This window comes from Mandrillus leucophaeus, unplaced genomic scaffold (assembly GCF_000951045.1).
Source record: "Mandrillus leucophaeus isolate KB7577 unplaced genomic scaffold, Mleu.le_1.0 Scaffold921, whole genome shotgun sequence".
In the NCBI taxonomy this organism is placed as follows: domain Eukaryota; kingdom Metazoa; phylum Chordata; class Mammalia; order Primates; family Cercopithecidae; genus Mandrillus; species Mandrillus leucophaeus.
This window is the reverse complement of record NW_012110042.1, coordinates 196,103-219,031: the sequence shown is the minus strand read 5'-3', so window position 1 is coordinate 219,031 and position 22,929 is coordinate 196,103. Positions and strand designations below refer to the sequence as shown.

Sequence of the window (22,929 nt, the reverse complement as noted above, 5' to 3'; positions counted from 1 at the left end):
CACACTCTCAGGGTCCCTACTGCGTGTAGGCGAATCCCCACACCCATTTTGTAAATAGGATGGCTCCGTTTCAGAAGATTGTGGGAAGTTTGAGGGAACTGCTGGCAGGCGGGTAGCACTGAGAAGCTTCTCAGCTCCATGAGGCTATCGGAATTGGGAGAAATGTTGGATGTGAGGAGGGGTCACATGGCTCTGGTGATGAATGACAGATCATGGAGACAGCCCTGGACTGGGAGTCCAGTCCCTGGGCTCTTGGCTTTATCCTCTACTTACTCTGTGCTCTTGGACAAATTCCTTTCCACTTTTGGCCTCAGCCTTCCCATCTGTATAATGCATCAGATGCTTTCTAAGGTCCCTACCTGCTCCTGACATTCTATTTCTTCAGCTGGGCCAACTCACCTAAGCCCCAAGAGCTCACCTAAGCCCGGAAGCAGTTTTACAACTGGGGAGACACAGGAGATGTGAGTTATCTTTGGAGGAGTTCTGGAGGGAGGCAGCTGTGGGCCTAGTGGGGAGGCTTTGCCTGGAAAATCTGCATGACATCTAACCCTGTGGACTATGTATGGCCCCGTTTTAGAGCTGGGGAAAGATGCCATGTCCCAGTAAGCTCATTTGGACAATAGCAGCAGGGAGCTTAGGGAGGAACTCAAGGCAGGCGCCTCATCATACAAAACGCAGTCATTGGTCTCCTCCTCTTCCACCCTGATCTTTGTGGGGAGAGCTGAGCTTCTGCAATCTGCAGGTTTGACCCAACCTAGTTCCTGAGCAGTGTTTCCAGTCTATCATGCTGGGAATGAGCCCGGGCATTCTGGAATCAGCCTTCTCTGGAGTGCCCACCATGTTTCCCTAGTTTGGGTAATGAGCATTGGCTTGAGCCTATGGATCAGCACTCAGTGTTCCCCCACCCCAGCCCAGCAGCTCGGTCAGCTCCTCAAGAGTCAGGTCAGTTATTCACAGTTCTTCTCCCTTCCCAGGAGCCCTAGATATTCAAGTCCCAGTAGGCACAATGCCCCAAATCTTATAGTCTAGGCCTATTCTGGACTGGACTTTTCTTGGGCTCCAGATAGCCAGTGGCAGGGCCAGCCAGGCCTGTTGGATGGGACCCAGGGCATGGTGTGAGGCTAACTCCCTCTGACAAGCCCAGGAGCTACACCCCAGGGGCTGGCCAAGCTGAGGCCCAAGGGCACTCCTGCTGGCAGGGCAGTTGGTTGGATTGATCTTGTAATTAAGTCAGGGCCAGGCCTGCCTACTTGGGCTCAGGCCCTTGGCTCCCAGGATGGGCCAGGGTTTGTTGCTGAGGGCAGAGGGTTTATACTTGGGTGGGGTGGAACAGGGTGGGATATCTTGATTCAGTTGATGGTGAAGAAAAGCCCTCTTCTCAGTGCTCAGTTCAAAGTTAGGACTTTGGGGAGGCTAGAAGGTGAGAATCCTTAGGTGAACATTTTGGGTAGGTGAACTCTTGATCAATTCCTTCCATGAATTTCTCCATCACAAGAATGGATAGCTCTGTTATGCCAGGGGCTCAGACCTAAAACTTGGGGTCATGCTGGATGCTTTTGTCTTTCTTACATTGCGTACTCAATCCACCAGCAAATCCCATTGCCTCCGTCTTTAGTGTGTATCCAGAGTCCAACTGCTTCTCCCCAACTTCTCTGCTGTTACCGTCCCAGCCTCCATGCTCCTTGCTTGAATGATTGCAATCGCCTTCTCACTGGGCCCCAGACTCTATCCTTGCCCCCTAGAGTCTGTTCGGAACAGCAACTGAGGTGATCTGAAAACAATACGTCCAATTAAGTTTCTCCTGTGCTGAAAAGCCTCCTATGGCTTCCCACCTTACCCAGAGCAAGGTCCTATATGATCTGCAAGTCCCCTTCCCAACCTTACTCCTTAATTTCTCATTATCTTCCCTGTTGCTTCTTCTGCTCCTGCAACACTGGCCTTGATGCATGCCCTCTTCCACCTTGCCTCACTGACTGTGCCCTTGCACTCCCTGAGCATGGAATGATCTTCTCACATGAATCTGTATTGCTAACTCTCTGACTTCCTAAAGGTTTCTGCTTAGATGTCTCCTTATCCAAGAGACCTTCCCTGTGCATCCTGCATAAAAGTGCGCTGCCTACCATCACTCTTCATCTCCCAATCTTGCTTTGATTTTATCAATAGTATTTTCTTTCTCACTTATCCCCCACCAGAAAGTCAAGTCCATGAAAGCAGGAGCTCTGTTTTGTTTACAGATACATATTCCCCAATAGCAAGGAAGGGGATAAAATTATTTGCATTCTATGCATTTGCAATAGGTTCTGGAACATAATAGGGGCTTAATTCATGCTGCCTGACTTGGTGCATTTCTCCCTTGCCAAATGCTGTGACCCTTGACTTCTTTGGAAGAAGAGCATGGTGCAGTTGGTTTGATTGGCAGTAGGCAGACTGGCATTTTAGTTGCCAATTTCCTTGTGGCCTTAAGCAAGCTGCTGGCCCCCTCTGGACCTCAATCTTCTCACCTACAAAATAAGGCAATTGGTCTAGTTGATCTCCAAGACCCTTTCCAGACTGGACTAGCCAGGATTCTATTGCCCCCAAATTCCTCACCCCTTGCCTTATTCTTGGGAGGCAGCTGTCACAGAAGGAAGCATGGACCAGGTGACAAGAGACCCGAGTTCTTTTCTTCATTTCCAGCTATGTGTCCTTGGCAAGTTTCCACCCTCTCAGCACCTTGGTTTTCTTGTCTATAAACTGAGTGTGGTAATGCCTGACCCAATGGCTGCCACGTAGATATACTGTGACGGTCAGTGGATAAGAAACTGCTTTGGAGTCTGGGTCATGAATAAGAGGGAGAGTTAGCAGCATGGGCTTTGGTGCCAGATGACCTGGGTTCAAATCCTGCCTTTGGACATTATGTACGACTTCCTCACAAGTCAGGTAAGCCTCTCTGTGCCTGTGTTCTCCTGAGTATAACATGGGGCTAATTAGGGCCTTAGACATAGGATGGTTGTAAGGATTGATAAACGTATTTAGAAGAGGGCCTGGCATAGAGCATGTGCCATATATAAGCATTTTCTTTTATTATTCATTCCTAGAACTACTCATTTATTTTGCAATCATTTATTAAAAGCTCCTGCCTATTTATGGGCTACTTTTGGTTCAGGGTTCATTTCCTCCCCTCTCCCAATTAATTCTTTCTACACCTTTCCTTTCTGATGGGGAGGAATGAAGAAGGGGGCTGGGGAAGAGGTTCAGAGAGAGAAACCCCCCCAGGCTTTCTCTCTCTCTCAGGAGCTGAGACCCAAGGGAAGACAGCTTTTTCAGGAACTTTTAATATAGCAATTGCTCATTCACACCTTGCAGCCTCATGAATCCCATTGACAAAAATACCCGAGGAGGGTGATCCCATTCCATTGTACCTCATAATCCCTAGACTTCCTTATCTTCCCCAGGATGCCTTGTTCCTATATTTTCCTGGAGTCTCAGGGGTCAGGAAAGGGGAGGTTGGGGAAACAGAATTAGAGTCCTTGGTGATTTTTGCTGAAGTGTCCCTGCAAGGCTCAGCCGAGTGTTGACCCCACCAGGGTGGTGGCTCTGGTTTCACACCAAGGGCTTTGACGGTGTATTAGTCAGGGCTCTCCAGAGGGATGGAACACTGGGATAAATATAAAAGGGAATTTATTAGGGGGAATTGGCTCACATAGTTGCTATCCCAAGATAGGCTTTCTGCAAGCTGGAAGATGACAGAAGCCAGTAGTGTGGCTCCCAGAGAGGCTGGTAGCATGTCTCAGTTCAACTCTGAAAGCCTCAGAACAAGGAGAGCCAACAGTGTAACCCCCAGTCTGAGGCCAAAGGCCTGAGAGGCCCTGGGAGGACTCTGGTGCAAGTCCTGAATCCAAAAGCCCAAGAATCTAGAGTCTGATGTCCAAAGGCAAGAGGAAACAAAGGCCTCTTACTCCAGAAGAGAGAGAGAGAGAGAGAGAGAGAGCAAGAGTGAAAGAGGTAGAGAGGGAGTGGGATGAGAGAAAAGGGGGAGGGAGGCCCAAGCATAGCCCCTTCTTCTGCCCTGTGTGTCCTAGCTGGGCCACCAGCCCACTGGATGGTGCCCGCCAACACTGAGGTCGGGTCTTCCTCTCTCAGTCCACTGACTTACATCAGTCTTTTCTGGAAACTGACAGACACTCACAGACTACCCAGAAAAAGTGCTCCACTGGCCATCAAGGCATCCTCAATCCAGTCAAGTTGATACCTAATGGTAACCATTACAGATGGATTCCTGCAGTCTTGAAGCTGAGTCCTAGATTTACTTCTTATTAGCTGTTTGAGGATGGGCAATTACTTTGCCTCCCTGAGCCTCAATTTTTTCATCTGAAAACTGAGATAATGACAATGATATCATGGAGTTGTTGCAAGAGTTAAGAGAGATAATACAGGCAAACTGCCCAGTGCAATGCCTGCACATGGTTTATGGTCCTTATCTCTTAGTTGAATCTGAATCATTTTTTTAGCCATTGTATTTACTGAATACCTACTTTGTATAAGAAATATCTTACTTTTGATTTAGTAGCTTGCAAGGTTAGGATAAGAATGATGAAATCAGGTCCTGAGACTTCATATTTCTCTGACTGTGCTTGTGTGTGCACACACATGTGTGTATGTGTGTGTGTGTCTTTCCTAAAGTAGGTCTATTCCCTCTTTACTCCCTGAGGGAGGAGGAAGAGAACTCCATTCAGCCACAGCCACCATCTGAAGCGCCTTGGGTGTGAAGGGGCACCAGGAGCTGATGGAGGGGAGTGAGGGGAGGTGGGACAGAGTTGCTAAAAGGTTTGGTCCCACCTGGAGCAAGGATGCTGGGCACAGCAAGGTCTAGATGGATGGGTTGTGGAATGAGTTGGCAAGGTGCCTGATAACTGTTACCTTGGACACTTAGGTGACTGGGGTAGAAATGGAGCATTGGCTCTAGGAACAGGGTGGGGCTTGGCTGGGGTCCACCAGCATTTGGGAGGAGGCTACTCACTTAACACCTCTGGGGTTGGGGTTAGAACAGTGACTTTCTGCTTGGCCTGGCTTCTTCCACTACAAGAAGAGTGAGACAGTTCTTCCCTGGGTTGGCGCTTTTCTCCATCCCACAGATCTCAGATGCCACTTACCAGGGCTCAGTAAGATGGAGCTTAGAGCCAAGATTGAAGCCATTCCAAGCCTGGTTCACCTAGGCTAGGTGGACTATTTTCATTGTATTAAGCTTCCTTAGGGCAGATGAGGTTCTCTTGCTTGCCTTCTTTTAAGACATATCTATGTTTGTGACCAGCCTGGCCAATATGGCGAAACTCTGTCTCTACTAAAAATACAAGAAATTAGCTGGGCGTGGTGGTGGGCACCTGTAATCCCAGCTACTCGGGAGGCTGAGGCAGGAGAACTGCTTGAACCCAGGAGGCGGAGGTTGCAGTGAGCCGAGATTGCGCCAGTGCACTCCAGCCTGGGCAAAAAGAGTGAAACTCCGCCTCAAAAAAAAAAAAAAAAAAAAAAAAAGACATATCTATGTACCCTGAATCACCTGGGGGAAGTGGGGGAAGAAGCCTATGATGACAGAAGGACTAATATCTATTGATTATAATACTCATAAAGAGTATGGGTTTGGACCTCACAAAGGCTGTGCCAGTTATTTAGCTGTGTGACCTTGGGCTACCTATGCAAACTCTTTGAGGTTTGGTTTCTTAATCTGATTAAAATATAGATATAATACCTACTGTATTATGCCCTTCCTGCATTGGTATAAGTAGCCAAGACTGGGTAATTTGTATAGAAAAGAGGTTTAATTGGCTCACGGTTCTGTGGGCTGTACCAGAAGCATAACACCTGGATCTGCTTCTGGGGAGGCCTCAGGGAGCTTCTACTCATGGTGCAGGGGTGCAGGCACTTCACATGGCAAGAGCAGGAGCAAGAGGGAGATGGGGTGGGTGCTTCACACTTTTAAATGACAAGAATCCCGTGTGAACTCAAGAGTGAGAACTCACTTATCACCAAGGGGATGGTGACCCAAGACATTCAGGAGGGATCTGTCCCTATGACTCAAACACCTCCTACCAGGCCCCACCTCCAACGTTGGGGATCACATTTCAACATAAGATTTGGGTGGGGACAAATAACCAAACGATATCACCCACCTGATGGGATTGTTGTGATAAACAATGAGATGATGCATGGTGTACACTTTGCAGTGCTTCTGGCACAAAGTCAGCTCTTATAACACGTACTGTACTTTGTATTTCTATAGATATTAATGCCTTTTAAAATCTTCATGCTGACCCTGAAAGGTAGGCATTTTAATCTTAAGTTGAGACAGGAAAACTGAAGTTTAGAAATGTTAACTCCCTTGTTAAGGTCACATAGATAATAGCCTATACTGTAGAGCCAGAGATGGAACCCAACCCCGACTCCAAGGCCGAGCATTTCCTAAGGCAACAAGTCTCACCACCCTTAGAATTTGGGAAGCCTGTAGGAACTCTTTGGAGCTCTAGTCTCTTGGAATTGAGGAGGGGTTTCGTCCTCGGGCTGATGTGGGGTAGGGCAGGCTCTGGAGGGTAATCTCAATGGGACCTGTGGGACAGGGCATTAGGAGATGCGTGGCAGCTTGATCACAGGTGATTTAACTCGGGTGACGCACAGCGGCTGCACCTAAAGGCCAGCCTGACCCGAGAAGTTGAGATGAGAGGTCTCCTCTAGGACCAGAGAAAGATACAGGATGAGAGGTCCTAGAACAAGGCTATTTCTCTGCTTTTCCAAGACATAGATATTTTGGGCACCATTGTGACTACGAGTACTGGCTAGTGTTCAGGTTGGAATAGGTACAAGGCCAAAGAGTCTTGACCGTATCTTGATAAGCCAGTGATTTGTGAATGTGTTGTTTGCTGACCTAAGTGAGCGTGTGTGAGTCTGTGTGAGGAGGTAACCTAAGAGAACAAAAGGAGATGATAACCGGAGCTGATAGATTGAGAAATGCCCCTGTTGATGGATTAAAAAGATGCAGACCTGCCTCATTTGCATGTCATTTAAATAGCATTTCACTTCAAAACATGTGGTTCTTCCCCCACTGCTGTGCTAAGCCAGCCTGGGGATATTTCAGGTCTTGATTCCAGGGCCTGAGACTCAGGCACATGGGATAGATTAATAGAAAGAGAAGTCCTGGAGCAGGAGCCGGGTCTAGCTCTGTGCCAGCCACTAACTCAGGTGTGGGTAAATTTTCATCTTCTTCTCCTGTCTGGAAAACCCACAAGGGCAGAATATCCTAAGCATCAAATGCAAAAACTTGTTTTTGAATAAATGAATGTTTTTAAATAAATGAAAATAACTCTGGACAAATCACTTTTCCTTCCTGGATATGGAGAAGAAGATAAGGTGTCTACTTATGACCAATAGTTTTAATTTTGGGGGCTTTTGGGGGCTGTGGACACGTCACCAGAAAAATAACCACACCACAACATGTCGTACATCATTTCAGGGGCTTTTTAGACCCTTTGGAGTTGATCCTTGTACCCCGTGTTCCAGATTAGAAACCCCTGGGCCAGAGAAGGTTGAAAATCCTTCAACTTTCAGATTTCTGAGTATCCTGTCCCACATGAATCTTTAGGATATGGGAATCCAAGAGAAAGGGAACACTCACATATTTTTATTGGCTCCCACTATGCGCCAGGTGCTCATTTGATCTTCACAAGATAAGGCAGGAGTCATGATTCCTTTTATAGAAGTGAGGAAACTGAGGATCAAAGAGAGTATGCTCAAGGGTTACAGAGCTGGTGAGTGACAGAGCTGGGATTCAAACTCAAGCCTTTGGCTTCAGAGCTGTTCTCTTTCTCCAGGGTTAATATTGTTCTCACTTGTGCCAATCAGCTTTGCTCCCCCTGTCCACCACATTGGCCCCCTGGACTAGGAGGGCTCCCCACTTGTACCCCACCCCATCAAGTACCCCTCTTAAGCGGGAGCTATTGGCTGGTGTGAGCCCAGGGTGGTCAAGTGTGTACAGGACAGGTGCCTCAGGCCAGGTGGGAAGGGTTTGGTGTGCATAAGTGGCATGGGCGGGCTGCACTTGAACTAGCTGAGCTCTCCTCCCCAAAGTGGAGAGAAGAATGGGGACCTTGATGTTGCAGCTTCCACACATCCCTACTACCTTTCCCTCCCTCTCCTTGCTTTTACCTAACAAGAGCTAACTTAACAATTTACCTAACAAGATCTAAACAGTCCCTGACTGTTTAGACAAAATTCTTCCCAGCTCCTATCTTCCCAGCAACCCAGCTTCTTGGAGGCAGGAGTTCCTTATGTAGTCCCAGCAGGAGGGACCAGGCCTGGGAGGCTGCCTCAGTTTTCCATTTCTTTGGAGTAGGGAGCCCCACTCCATTAGTCAGCCTGAGGCTGTTCTGCAGAGGTCTAGAGCCCCACTGTGGTGGGGGAAATGCCCAATATGAAGGTGTCCATAGCAGCAGCTGTCCCAAATGGTTCTTGTCTCTTTGCCACCCTCTCCCTTGTCACCTCAGTACCTGCACCCAGAAACACATCCTTCTGAAGGTGAGGTCAGGGTGAGGAGCCCAGCTGCTCTGGCTGGTCAGTTTTCCTAGGGACAGAGCATGGTAGACTGTTAAGGGGTAAAACTAAAGATCTTTAATAAGAGACCTCAGTGTTTGGGTATTTGGAGTAGGGGGGTGGTCAGGGGTGGGATGTGCCTGCCAGTGACTGAGGCACCGACTTCCCTGCAGTCATACTCTACACCATGGCCTCTTTTGAGCCTTCTAAATTTGGGGGAGTTCAGGACTAGATTAGCCCTCAGAGGAAATCAGACAGATGTGCCTCAGCACTGTGTGTGTGTGTGTGTGTGTGTGTGTGTGTGTGTGTGTGTGTGTGTTAGGATCTTCTCCACGGAGGCGCTCTGTGTCTCCATCTCAGGAGGCCAAGATAGACATTCTCCTCACTTGAGAGTGGAGAGCATGGTTGGTCCAGACTCCTGTCTAGGGAATCATTTTCAAGCAGTAATGGGCGGAGGTGGGGGTGGGTTTGAGGTGCGGCTGCATTTAAATGATTCCCAGACTGTGTTTGGTCTTCAAACTGGGTACCCCACCCCCACACATCCTCCAGCTCCATGGAAGATACAGGAAGTGTTAATGTAATTGGGGAGATCTCAAACGCACCCACCTACCCTCCCATTCACATACTCTGCCTTGTCTGCGCAGGGCTCCCAGTCAAGGGCAGGTGGGCACAGGCCAAGATGATTCCCAGTGCATCCAGGAGGACCCTCTCCCGTCCTGCCTGGTCTCTGCCTGGACCCTCATGGCCACAGAAACTAGGCTGAGAGTAAGGCAAGCACACTTGCGTGTTGTAGGGACGATAATTCCAGCAGGCAAGAAAGAAGTGAAAACCATCAGTGTCTGTCAAAAATTTTATTTTTTTCATATCACACAGAATGATGTTAAAATAAATCCTCAGTAATATATATTTATATACTTATTTACTTGTGTCAATATTTACAAAAGACTGTGGAGCTCTATGAAGTCTATGTACACCCATGATCAGGTGGACAGGCAATGTTCATTGAGGCACATATGTACACATATATGTATAACCTATGTACAAATATCAGACCCTACTGACACAGGAACTCTCAGCTGCAGAAGTCCTGGGCGGGGCAGTGTTGGTGGGGCTGAAAGCTTCCAGAATATGTCAGCAAGAATGATAATATCAATACATCCTGTGCAATGTAGTTACAGCTGGTGTCTAAATTTTCAAGAAGCAAACAAATAGTTAAATGACTCCCAACTCCCATGAGTCTTCCCCACAAGTCCTGCTCCGCCTTCAGCTCTCATTGGTCCCCAGCCTCTTATCACCATGGAGACCCCAGTTCCCTTTCGGCATCATCCTTACGAAGCTTTACCATCAGCCTTGGAGTTCCTTCTGCTATTGATCCCCAGGAGACTTATTTATCTACCTCTTTGAGTTTTCAGCAATTATTAGAGACAGGACATGGGAGGGCAGCTGAAGAGTCATGCACAAGCAGCAAGGAAGCCAGTGCAAACCCTAATTGGAGTCTGTGCTGCATGAGCTTAAGTGAGTGGCAGTCATTTCCTCTCTCTCTCTCTCTCTCTCTCTCTGTATATATATATATATACACACACACACACACACATACATATACACAATATAAAATCCCCAGAGACAGCCTATATAAGCACATAAGCACACAGGTCTGGAAAAGGAAATAGCATCCTCCACTCATGAGCTTTACAGCTATGTCCCTGATGAAAATTAAGAGAATCTTCCTTGATTGCTGGCACCATTAATCTCAACTGTTCCAAGATTATCCTCAGTGGAGAGAGGGGTGCAGGGATGCAGAAAACCAGGAAGAGGCCAATTTGGCTGGGGTATTGTTTGCTCAGCAGGCTAGAGCTTGATCATGGGACTTTCCAGCTTCCTGGGGCCCTTCAAATGAAGGAACCATCCAAGCACGACAACAAAAGGAAACTGGGTCGCTGGATCCCACGTGAAGGCAGAACTGGGGCAAGCACAGAGCATGTTCAAACCCTCAGGAGCTGAGACTCACCCCCGCCAAAGCCAACCAGGTCTCTCTTCTTGCTTTTCTATCCCATTTCTTAGCCTGGAGCTGATGTGCTCCTTTCCAGCCCCACCTGGCAGGTCAAAGTCCTTGCCTTACAATTCATAGGCTAAAAAGGCAGTAATGTTAGCAGCTGACATGGAAATTGTTTGGTAGCAAAGTGTGCCCCTGAATATTCTCTTCCTCCCAGCTCCTCCTATTGCTTTCTCTAGCAGCCCAGAGCATTTATTCACTCATACAAACAAGGCATTCGGTGTCTAGGGAATCATTTTCAAGGAGAAGCAGGGCTTAGAGGCTTCTCACAGAGACTCAGAAAGACACAGGACTGAGTCCTCTGGATAGCTACCAAGGGTCCTAGGACACAGCCACATCTACACTGCCCTCAATGATCTAGATGTTGCAGTAGCTGTCTACATTATTACATAATCATGCCCTGTGCATCCATCAGTGGAATGATGCAGGGAGTTCTCAGCTGCAAACTCATCTGGAACACATTTGACTATTTTAGGAGTGCACAGGAGCACAGAAAGATATCCATTTCCATGCTGAGGTTCATAAAGTACAAGAAGTAGCCATCCAGACAGGCCATCTCAACTGCCTCAGTTCACCAGATAGTCATGCCAAGTCCGGGTTATGGGCTTCTGCTGCCTAATCACAACTAACATAGCCAGACTGGAGGGCTTCTGTGGGTGTGGGGATATGGCAGACACCCCTGCACCACCTCAATTGCTCCAGATACAGTGAAAAATTCCTCCCACTTCCATCCAGGTAGAAAGCACACAATCAAATGCAAGAGGTGAGGCTGAGAGAAACTGTCTCCCATGGATCTAACACACTAGCAGGCAAGAGGGAGAATGAGAGCAGGTTTTAGCTTGCACCTAGCTGTTTCTTGAGTGATGTGTACAGCTAACCCCCAAAGAGGCAACTGAATTTCAGCTGCTCTAATACCCACACGCTCAACTTAGGTTTAGTCATAATAAAAAACAGAATGGATTTGTTAGTTCCATTGATTGCCACAAACCTCACCTTCTGTGTGGCAGAGATGTGCTTTAGTTCTTCATTGGAATGTTACTTTCAGATCTCATAAACCTCAAACCTAGGGCACCACCCATGACAAAGAGAATGCTAAATAGATCAATCCTTTGCCAGGTCATCAAGCTTTCCACTCCCCTCAAGTACAAAGTTTGGAATAACTTATCTGGTCCTCAGTGATGAGGTTATAGCCAACCGGGGCAGACAGAAGAAAGGCTAAAGCACCTGGTTGTTAGATCAGACTTCCCTTTTATCCCTGAGTCAGGCAGCCACCTGGGAGGGAAAGGAAAGAGGTGATCCTGGAGCCTGTTCTTTCTTTATGAAAGATCTGCCTTCTAGAGCAGTCCCTAAGCAGAAAAAAAAAAGTGGAACTGGAGAGGTGAAAAGAATGCAAAGGAGGTCATACAAAAAATGCACATAAATGCAGTTTATTCCTTGGATTGCCAAATTTATTCCACATGAGTGAAACTAAGGAGATTGGTCAATGTATAATTCTATAATTTAAAAAATAGTATACATATATACATATACTATATATATATACACACACAAATATATGTATATATGGAAAACCTCTAAAAACTCAGGACCAATTAACCAAAACCTTGATTGACAAGAATTATGTTTTCTTACTATACTTTCAGTAGAAAGAGGCAAATGACAGCAAGGGCTCTATCTGATGAGCCAGGATGTGCCCCAGTGGCCCATTTCCAGGTCTATCTTGTAGCCAGCAGTCATTCAGCCTGTCTCTTTGGTCTTCTCCACCTATCTCCACTTCTGTACAATAAGCACTGAGGTTTACAGTGTTGACCCTGAGCAAGGCAAGGTCCCTGTTATCTTCAAACACTTTACTTAACTAAGGCAGGAAAGTTTATGCTAACCTACTTAGGAAATATTTTCAATAACAAAGGTTGAACCAGACATGCTTTCCCATTCCCACTCAAATAACCAGAATTGCAAAGCAACCAGGATGTTCCCGTCCCTGAGGTTTCCCCATCAGTTAACTGAGGTTTTGCTGTACACATGTGTATAGAGCAAGGTAGATCAAAAAAGAATGGAATGGGACCCTGGGGTTGCCAGCCTTCCCTGATTGTCCATTCTGAGCATTTAACCTCACAGATGTTTTAGGAAAGGGGACTCTTCTGAATCCCCTGGTTATGTGTGCAAATATTTGTGCAGCTGCACACTCTAGCGGGTGGTAGAGTCTTTATTTCACTAATGTCATGCCCTAACCACCGAAACTTCTATCCCTGTAGACTTCTGCCGAAACCCACAAGAACTTGCTTCCTTCTGCGGCTCTCATGGAGTCCCTTTGGTTGAGCAAGTCAGCTTATTCTGAAGGAGACTTAGAGGGCAATTCCCAAATCTGCCCAGGCTACTGATCCCAAGTGCAAACCTCCAGGCCACATTCCCTCAGCATCCATCTCCCTGGGGAAGGGAGGAAGGGCAGCAAAAGGATCAAGTAATGGCTTTTAGTGCATGGAAATGATCTTCTGTAATGGCTCAGGATGCTTTATTCTTATCTATTGGGAAGTGCTTTCCTGTAGGCTTCCATTACATCTGCCAGACTGAGGGAAAGTCAACAAAATGGGCTGAAGAGGTCACATAAACTTAGGATTTTTGTGCCTAGAGGTTGTAAGGATGCTGTGTGACAGCAGGCAGAAATGGGGAGACAGAGGGAGAGGAGACAGAGACACACATGGAGACAGAGAGATGCACACAGGAAAGAGACAGAGCGACAAAGCCCTCTCACAGGCCTTCCTTGTGCATACACTGCATCTTAGCATATGTGTCCATTCCAGAAGGAGGTCAGATCTCAGAGGACAGGAGTCATGTGAACACATGGGAAGAAGAAACTACAGAGACTGTGAACGAGCCCCCAGAAGTCAAGGGCATTATCTGATAATCCAGGTACTATCTATCACTTTTCAGTCCTGAGAGCAAGATTTTGAAAGAGCTATTGCTAAAGAAAACAGTCACTATTTATTTTATTGCACTTTTCCTCTTTAAAAATATTCAAACACAAACTATGAGAGATGAAGCTGAGATTTGGTGGGAAGGGAAGCAGAAAGAAAGGAAAAGTAAACTAGGTTAGTTTGAGGAAGAGAAGCTTCCTGCATGTAGGGGAGCCCCTACCTCCATCTGTCCCTGCTGGTTGCTTTGATAGGGGAACGGGGTTGGACTCAACAAGGGTCAAGTCTGAAGATATAGATGATGGTCACAATAGCTACTGAGACAGCTCCCAGCATCCCCCTCTCTGCGGGTTGGCTCAGGTGGCTGATGATGTTAATGAGGTTAAGGTCATGAGTTCAAACCTGGCAATGGGTACCTTGCCAAGGCTAGGGGAACCTCCATTGTGTAACCAAGGAGCACCATGGACATTATAGTCCTCACAGACCAGGCAGCCATCACCTACATACCAGCTGTTATGACAATGGGCCCCAGGAAAGCCCTGGGGAGCAGAGCGCAGCACCATCATCCCCTCTCTTGAGTAAACAAGTTAAAGCACTGTGCTCCCCTGCCTGACATAGGGGTAGTGGTGCCACCTTCATACGCAATTTGCACACTGTTCTATAGTTTCCTTTTGGGGGAGTCAGCCTCTGACTCTAGTATTGTGGGCAGTGTGGAACCCCCAGCCTGAGGAGCTTCAGAGGGTGCTGTCCTCTCTCCACTTGGGTTGACACTGACAGAGTCCTCACTACACTATAGTGATAGATCCAGGAAGAACACGTAGGATAAGCTAGTCCTGGGCACTCCCAACATGGAGCAGCAACATGAACACCCAGGCTGGGGTCTCAGGTCATCATAACTTCCATGGGAGCCCTTTCCATACTGGGCTAATGCAATCTAGAGGCACACTCCCATGGGGCCCCTTTTAAAAGTCTAACCTCCTGGTGACATGCCAACACTAGCCTCAGAAGCACAGGTGAGAGGGACAGAGGCAAGCAGGGAAGAAGGAAGAGATCACGTCAAGTATCACTGAAGTTTCAGGAAGCACAGAGCCTTAATTATTTTCTTAATTAAATGTTGGCTGCTAAAAAGTTTACTCTGACATTTGACCTGCTCAGCCACTCTTCCTTCCTGACAATCTCTCCACCTTTCCCAGGCCTCTTCCTTTTTGGCCTCCTGAAAACTCCAACTTTCTTGAAAATGAGTCCACAGAGGCACTTGATGAAGCCAACGGGAATGGTATCTTGACTTGGAAACACAAGTTTCCAGCAATGCACAAGTTTTGGACCCACATGTCCATTCCTTGCTGTTGTTGCCTTTTCTGTAGAGATTGGGAGCTGTGACCATCACTGGAAGGGAGGGTGAGCCACAACAGGATGGCTGCAGGAGTAGAAATCAGGAGTGAGGCCTGATCCAAGGCCTGACTGCAACTCCTAACTTCAAATGTAGGTGAAGCCTTTGCTAAAATGCACTCAGCTCTCAGCTAGTCCTACTGACGGGAAGAACCGGCTCCAAGAGTAACCCAAAATGGTGGGTAATCTTAGAAAGTATTTAACTACGGCCTTAGAATATTGGATAAAGTCAGGCCCTCTAAAAAGTGTTAGCTTGTTTAGTCTTAGATGTATGTTCTTAATCACTTTTTACTTAAGCTGAACCGGGTTGCATAGCAATTGGATGGGAGGCAGAGCATCTGGGGGAGCCCAACAAGGGGGAAAGGGAGAGCGCGTCTGGGATTGAACATCCCCAGAGGGGAATCAGGAGTTGGCCCCTTTGGGCTTATGCCCAAGAGCAAGTGAAATGCCACAAGCAAGTAAACGTGGCTCATTTTAAGAGACAGGTCTCTATATGGTCTCAACTTCCTGACTTTGCCCCAAAAAGCTGCAAAGAATGGAAGGGCAATAAGATCTGTGGGCTTAGAGAATGTTGGGAACATCTTCACCCTGGTCCTGGGCTCAAGATCCTGCAGTTTCTTGAGCCATTACTGCTTTTAAGAGAATGGGCTGAATCGGGAGATCCCAGGTGCTGGGAGAAGGGGAGCCTGGGCTGTTGGGTTGTCTGTGTGGATTTGCTGGAAGGAAGTAAGGGTCACGGCAAGGAGGCCTATATTAGGCTGCCAGCTGTCCCAGGTACTTCCACACTCTGCCCCCAGGTTTCTGGTGGGAGGAAGATGAATTGGTAGAGACCCCATGCAATTCCCGGTCTTAGTTAGATATCTGCTTGATGTGCTGGCCCATCCTTCTGCTTGAAACCTAGGAGTTACTTCTCAGGACTGAAATCTGGTGGTGAAAGAAAAGACTAGAGAAAGATTCCGTGAAGGATACTGAGGGATATAAACACAGGCCAGGGAAAGGTGATTAAATCTGATCTTTTGTTTGTCCCTGTTAATTCATAGCTCTGGGGGCAGGGCAATGGGTCTGAGCATATGTCCGCATTTCATATGTATTGTGTGATGTTTCTGAGCATGTGTGCTATGTATCTTGTGTGCCTATTATAAGTAAATGCATTGTGTGTATATAGTGAGTTTATGTGTATTTCATGTGTAGAAACAATGGTAAAGTAGCCTTTGTGTATCTTACATGCATATGCATTTTGTCCGTGTAGTTTTTTATGTATCTTGCATCTGAGTTGCAGGTTGTGTATTTGTATGTGGTGTATGTTTGTCTTTTGTGTATGTTCTGTGTAAATTCTGTATCTGTGCAGAGTGTGCATTTTGTATACAGTTATAACCATATATCTTCTGTGTTTGCTTTTATGTTAACTTGGTCTGTCTGTATTTTGCACATGTTGCATGTTTTATGTTTGTGTGTGACAACAGTGTACCTATTTTGTGGTGAATGTACATGACTGTGTGTGAACATTTTAGAGTCCTGGGCCAACGACACTGTGATAAAATATCTGCCCTGACCTAGGCCTCAGATATGGGTTGCTTTACCTTCCATTTTCCAAAGGTCTGTGTCCCTCCCACCCCATGTCTTGGAAATTCAGCACCACCTCCCATGAAGGAGAGGAAGAGAAGCACAGAGGCTTTGTGCTGGGCATGGGATGCCCTGCAGATACCTGGGGATGTGGGTGACCAGGCACTAATGAGCACCCTGGGCCTAGCACCCTGAGCTGGTGCCCCATGCCCCAAGACAACTGGCTAGGCAGCAGTGAGGCCTGGGCTGGAGCCACCCCTGCACAGCCCGACCCCTGCAATTCACTGTTTGGGAAAATTCAGCCACTCTGTCAAAAGGCAAAGAAGCCCAGTCTGTTAAGTTAAAAGCCCCCTACCTGAAGCCATTTCAGGGTCAACCTACTGTCTACCTTTAGGCTGTGCAGTGCTCATTTGCACTCTGCCTGTTCTGGGGGGTGGGAAATGATTCTTTACCCATCCTTTGGTTCTTTTTAAAAAGCAGGTCTCATTGCCAGTTTAATGGGGAGAGAGTTTGGGTCTGGAGATCAAAATGATGCCTTTGGATCATCTAGGGACTCCATCCCTTAGTCCTGGATTTCAGACATTTCCACATACAGGAGGCTCCCTTTAAGTCCAGATCAGTGGAATTTGGTCCCAGGGAGTCCTACTCCTTGGTGTCCTTGGTTTCAAAGCAGGGGATCCATTCTGGCTCTTTAGGGAAAGGTTCGTGAAAGTGACAGATGCAGAGCCAAATGATAATAAGATCCAAGTGGCATAGGTAAAGGTGAAAATGGAGATGATGAACAGGATGAACTATAGAGAGGAGGCCCAGGGTAGGTCTGGCCCAGGACAGCTGGAACTGTGAGGGCCACAGGGCCCTTGTGCACTCAGTAAGACAAGCTTCAGCCATGGGAACTGAAGCTGCAGCACATGGAGGGCAGAAAGACAATTCTAACGTCTAGGAATCCATGGATACTGGAGTGTCTGAGGCAATGGCAGCAAACCCAGGCCCAGTGGGGTTACCAATGAGACAAATTAACCCGTTAGGCCTCTTAGACAGCCAACCCACCAAGCAGTGGATTTGCTCCTGAACCTGAACTCCAGAAAATGAATATATATATATGTGTGTGTATGTATATACATATACACACATATGTATGTATATATATACACCCTAGTGCACATAGTCAAACACATGCATAAATTGCCCTGTGTCAAAAATATTGCATAAGCTTGTACAATGTTCAAATGCAATTTTTTTTTCTATCGCTAGCTAGGTAGAGGAACGCGTGAAAGAGAGATACTCGATATATATTTATATACACTGGATCCACAGACCTGCCTGTCGTCAGGACCAGATGCCCTGGTCCACTGTACAGTCATGCCCGTGACTAGGTTATTTCCTAAGGTGCAGTCATGTGAGGTGTTCAGATGCTGCCTTCCCTGCTTACTCTCCTGGCTTTGCAGAGGTCTGCGTTCCTGTTTAGAAGAACAGGGATAACTAGGCTGGGGGGCCAGAAGTTTTAGTTCCATTCCAAATAGTCTATCTTTTCCCCTGATGGAGGGATTTTGCCTTCTGATGGGAAAAAACCCCCTAGTTCAAGACCATTCCAAGCCTATTAATACTCTAAATATTAATACTGTGTAGGCTACTAGGAAAATAGGTTATCTCCTGTGTTTTAAATATTGAGATTCATGCAACAAACACCCATGCAGCTCTATTGCATCACTGGTAAATTTCACTGCAGTGTCAGTGTAGCCGGGCCACATCAGTAGGAAAGCAGATGTCTGCAAACTCCAGTAAGAAACCAGACATGTTTTTGTGACCCTGGAGCCTGCAAAAATGGTGAAATCAGAGGCTTAGAGGTCCGTTGGTTTGTTAGCTTCTCCCCATAGGCCTAAGGGAACAAATGTGAAACTTGACAACTCATATTTGGTTATACTAACTGTCCCTCCCCCGGGCTTCCCTCACATCGACACTGCAGAGAAAAAGCAGAATGCAGCATTTTCCGTTATGAAACACAAGCCTCCGGAGCATCTACTTGGCAATTGCAATTCACAAACCTCAGCCTGTGACACAGAAAGTAATTCCAACACACAGGACTGTGTGTTCTTTTCAATGCAAAAATGAGAATGACCTTGTGAGTAAACACCAGCTATTTAAAGCTAAACCATGATTGTGTTCCTCTGTGAAAGGGCAGGTGGGCTCAAATGGGGTGGTGGGATGGCGGGGAGGGGAGTGCATCTCCTGGATGTTGTGTGCATTTCATTAGGAAGGAATGATGGCACTGATATGGTGCACTGTGTATTGGATATGAGGTGGCCTCAATGTCTTTCTGAAATCCTAGCTTGATAGGTGACTCCCGTCTTTGGAAACTCATAAGCCGGTGATGAGGATGTGCATGAAAGCCATGATAGATATTCTGTGTCCTAAATCAAAGTCAAAAGATCAAAAGTCACTTGCACAACTATTGCTTTCCATGCAGAACCAGATACACACTGTAGAACACACTGACTACAATGCAGGCTATTATGCAACATCTGCATTAGTTCCATTGAGCTGTGAGTATGGTAATAGGTTTCAATCAGACATCAGTTAACATTTTGGTAATATTCACATAGTTTGTGTTAGCCAAGGTACAGTTGGCTGTTTTCAAGTTTTCCTCTCTAAAGTCCTCATTACTGTTGTTTACCCCCTCCTGGATCTCCATGTAATCGGACTTACTAATGGTAGAGGCACTTCTACTTTTCTTTAGGTCAGGGGAGGATGGGATCTTTGGACAGCTTGTCACTTGCAAGTATTGGGCCTGCTCCTCTCCCTCTGTCTCCCGGTGGTAGAAGTAGTTGAAATTGGACACAATGACAGGGACCGGTAAGGCAATAGTTAACACACCTGCAATTGCACATAGGGAACCCACTATCTTTCCCCCAATGGTAGTTGGAACCATGTCTCCATAGCCTACAGTTGTCATGGAGACGACTGCCCACCAGAAGGCATCTGGGATGCTGGGGAACTGGGACTCTCGCTCATCGGCCTCTGCAAAATAGACAGCACTAGAGAAAAGGATGACCCCTATGAAGAGAAAGAATATCAGGAGGCCCAATTCTCTCATGCTGGCTTTGAGGGTCTGACCTAGAATCTGGAGACCTTTGGAGTGTCTGGACAACTTGAAAATCCTAAAGACTCTTACCAACCGGATGACACGGAGGATGGCCAGTGACATGGCCTGCTGGCCTTGCTGAGCGTCCTCTGGCTTCTCGGCCAACTCTGTCCCCAGGGTGATGAAGTAGGGGATGATGGCCACAATGTCAATGATGTTCATGATGTTGGTGAAGAAGCCGGCTTTGCTGGGACAGGCAAAGAACCTCACCAAGAATTCAAAGGAGAACCAGATGATGCAGAGTGTCTCTACAATGAAGAAAGGGTCTGTGAAGGAAGTGGACTGCTGGTACCCGATGGTGCTGTTGGAATAGGTGTGGAAGGTCACCCCACCACCATGCATGTCTTCATTCTCATCCCGGAAGATGGGCAATGTTTCCAGACAGAAGCTGACAATTGAGATCAGAATCACCATGACAGACACAATAGCTATAATCCTGGCAGGCCCTGAGCTCTCTGGGTATTCAAAGAGAAGCCACACTTGTCTCTGAAACTCATTTTCAGGCAGAGGACGCTCTTCCTCCTTGATGTAGCCTTCATCTTCCCGAAACATCTCCATCGCTTCTTCTCCCAGCTCATAAAACCGAATTTCTTCAGAGAATATATCTAAGGGCACATTCACAGGTCGCCTCAATCGGCCCCCCGACTGGTAGTAGTACAAAATGGCATCAAAGCTAGGGCGGTTCCGATCGAAAAAGTACTCATTTCGGAGGGGGTCAAAGTACCTCATTCGTTTCTTTGGGTCCCCTAAGAGGGTCTCTGGAAACTGGGCTAAGGTCTTTAGCTGGGTCTCAAACCGCAGCCCTGAGATGTTGATCACCACCCTCTCACAGCACTCGTGGTCTGCCTCTGGGTCATAGGTGTCCTGGGGGTGCCCAGGGAGGGCAGCAGCCTCGTCTGCTGGGTCTCCGGTGGCCACTGTCATAATTGGGACTGAGAAGCGCCTCACGCTATGCCTTTCAGCTGCCTGGTGGCAGGGAGCTCAGGGTGCTGCTACTGGCCCCAGGAAGCACAGGAGCATTGGCCTGGTCTCCTGCAGGAGAGCCCCGAGAGCTCTCTGAGAGCTGGAGAGACAGCCTCGCTTGGCTGAAAGACAGAGGCAGTTATTGACATGCGGCTACTCAGCATTGGCAGCCCGACATGGGTTGCCACTTTTTGTCTCCCATCTCTCAGCCAAGAGTTCAGAAACATGATCACCACCACCACAACGACAAAGCAAAATGTACTTTCACCTTGTAACTTGTCTGGGGATCAGGGGGAGCAGGTAGCAATCTCTCAAGGAACCTCTGGAATGCCCTGCACTGGGGGAAGGTGGCTGGTACAGGCCCACTTGTACCACACAGGCTTCGTGGAGCATAACCCCATGCTAATAGGTTAAAAGTGGACCCTCTCCCAGGTGCTGCACTAATGTCTCAGATACTCGTACCCAGGGAGGTATTCACGGTGGGGGATCTTGGGCCTGAGTCTTCCTCATTGGCCTCTACCCTAATGATTCTACACAAGGTTGTTATTAAATGATAGATTGATTTACCTGACCAGACAGGAACCTGAAGCTCTCTCCCTTGCAGAGCTGATCAGATGCTGCAGGAATCTTAGATGCACAAACAGGCAGCCCAACTCCCCATCACGTCTTCTCACTCCAGCTAGAAATAATGGTGAGTCATTCTGGGCAGGAGGGCAGATTCTGGGTCCTGGAGGTGAGCTCTAGGACTGGGCTGGGCTGGAGGGGCGATGTGATGCCTGGCCAGGGGCATGCGGGACTTGAAGACAGCCGAGCATGGGCCTGGAGCCTTTTGAAGGAAGGAGGCAAGATGCAAAGCTCAGCAAAAGCTGGAGTCCTGGCTGTCCTCAGGAGGTGTGACGTTGCCTGGAAAAAAACAGCAGCAAGGTGGAACCAGGGCATTTGGGCAGCTGGTGCCAAGATTTAGGAGGGTCTAGGAGCTTCCCTCATGGGAAGTGACAGGCCCCCATGCCCACCCTCCATTCTGATGCCAGGCCTGAGGACTATCCCTCAGCCTTCCTGCCTCTTCTGGGCAGGCTTCCCATCAGCTTGAAGCACTTTCTCCCAGGGAGCAAGACTCAGGCTTAGCTGGGCCTGCCTTATCCAGGGGCCACCCTGGGTTGATCCAGGTCCCTAGTCCCCAGCTGCTCTCAGGAAGGACTCTGGAAGAAGCACTCCTACCCCCACATGTCAGGGCACAGCAGCTCCCAAGAGGAAGGCTTAGCTCACTGCAGCCTGTCTACAAGCTCTGACCTCAGCCAGTCCTGGAAAAGAAGCACCCCACCCCCCCAGCACACACAGACTGCTTCAGAGCGCATCTAGGGAGACCCCACACAACAAAGTCGGCACTGTACGAAAGCTGGATGAACTTACTCTCCCTCCGGGATCCCTGGGCCGCAGGCCTCCCTCTGAGCCGGGTGGCATTTGAGCTGGGCAGTCGCTCGACCACTGATTTCTCCCCCAAGAGAAAATCCCTCACATCTCCTCAGCAGGGAGCACAGAACAAACGCTCAGCCTGCCTAGCTGTGAGGCTGCTTGGCAGCAGCGAGAGGGGGAGCCTGGAGGAAGCCGGCTTCCGGACTGGCCCCCTGCCGACCCAATCCCGCAGGCCCCAGGGCGGGGAGGGGTCTGGACCCTCTCCCCATCGCCCCGGGCTCCGGCCGGGATTCCGTCCGGCGCGCTCACCGCTCGCCTCGGCGCAGAGGACCAGACCCTCCCGCTGGCCGCGGCCGCTAGCGCCACCTTAACCCCCTCCTGCCCGCGCGGTCGGTTCCTGCTGCGGGCCCGAGCGCAGCTCAGCTCTTGAGTCCCCGGGGTCCAGCCGAGGGACCGCCGAGGCTCAGTCTCCACCCAAAAATCCCGGAACCTGATCTCTGGGGGTGGGGAGTAGCCGGCGCCAGGCTGCTGCCCCAGATCTCAGCTTCCTTTTAAGCGCGGGGGCTCGGCTGCAGCCCACGGCCCCAGCGAAGGGGAAAGCCCTCTCTGCAGCAAAGCTGTTTGTTATTCTGTGCCATAGAGGCGAATGCAGCCCGGCTGTCCCAAGTGGTTCAGGTCCTCCAACCCGCGCTATTTACCAGACTTGGTTATGCTGCCAGCTGCACTTCCCACCACCCACCAGCTCCTCTCCGTGCCCTCCGCCCCGCGCCACGCAAACCCCAGAGGGTCCCGAGCCCATTCTGTGCACTCTTCTTGAGCAGGATGCAAGTTCCCCTTGATCTCCCCGGTCCAGGACTTGCCGAGCGGACTGCAGTGGTCGGCAAGGGCTTGCCCGCCCGGGACTCAGCCCGAGCCTGCTGCGCTGCAGGCTGCGCCGCCGG

General features: G+C 48.5%; 1 protein-coding gene across 3 annotated transcripts in view; it reads right to left on the bottom strand.

The window, feature by feature from the left end:
* Positions 1 to 9,392: 9,392 nt before the first annotated feature.
* KCNA2 (potassium channel, voltage gated shaker related subfamily A, member 2) overlaps positions 9,393 to 22,929 on the bottom strand; it is a 38,232-nt gene continuing 24,695 nt past the window's right edge. Inside the window, exons 2-5 of one of the 3 annotated variants that reach the window (XM_011969944.1) lie at positions 21,143 to 21,478; positions 19,643 to 20,697; positions 17,790 to 17,930; positions 9,393 to 9,741 (exon numbers count right to left, since the gene is read on the bottom strand). In XM_011969944.1, coding sequence (XP_011825334.1) covers positions 9,706 to 9,741; positions 17,790 to 17,930; positions 19,643 to 20,536 — 1,071 coding nt within the window. In that variant the 5' untranslated portion in view covers positions 20,537 to 20,697; positions 21,143 to 21,478 and the 3' untranslated portion in view covers positions 9,393 to 9,705. Of the gene's footprint in view, positions 9,742 to 17,789; positions 17,931 to 18,907; positions 20,698 to 21,142; positions 21,479 to 21,985; positions 22,112 to 22,929 lie in introns of those variants that run through there. The other 2 variants (XM_011969941.1, XM_011969943.1) reach the window with 2 other exon arrangements.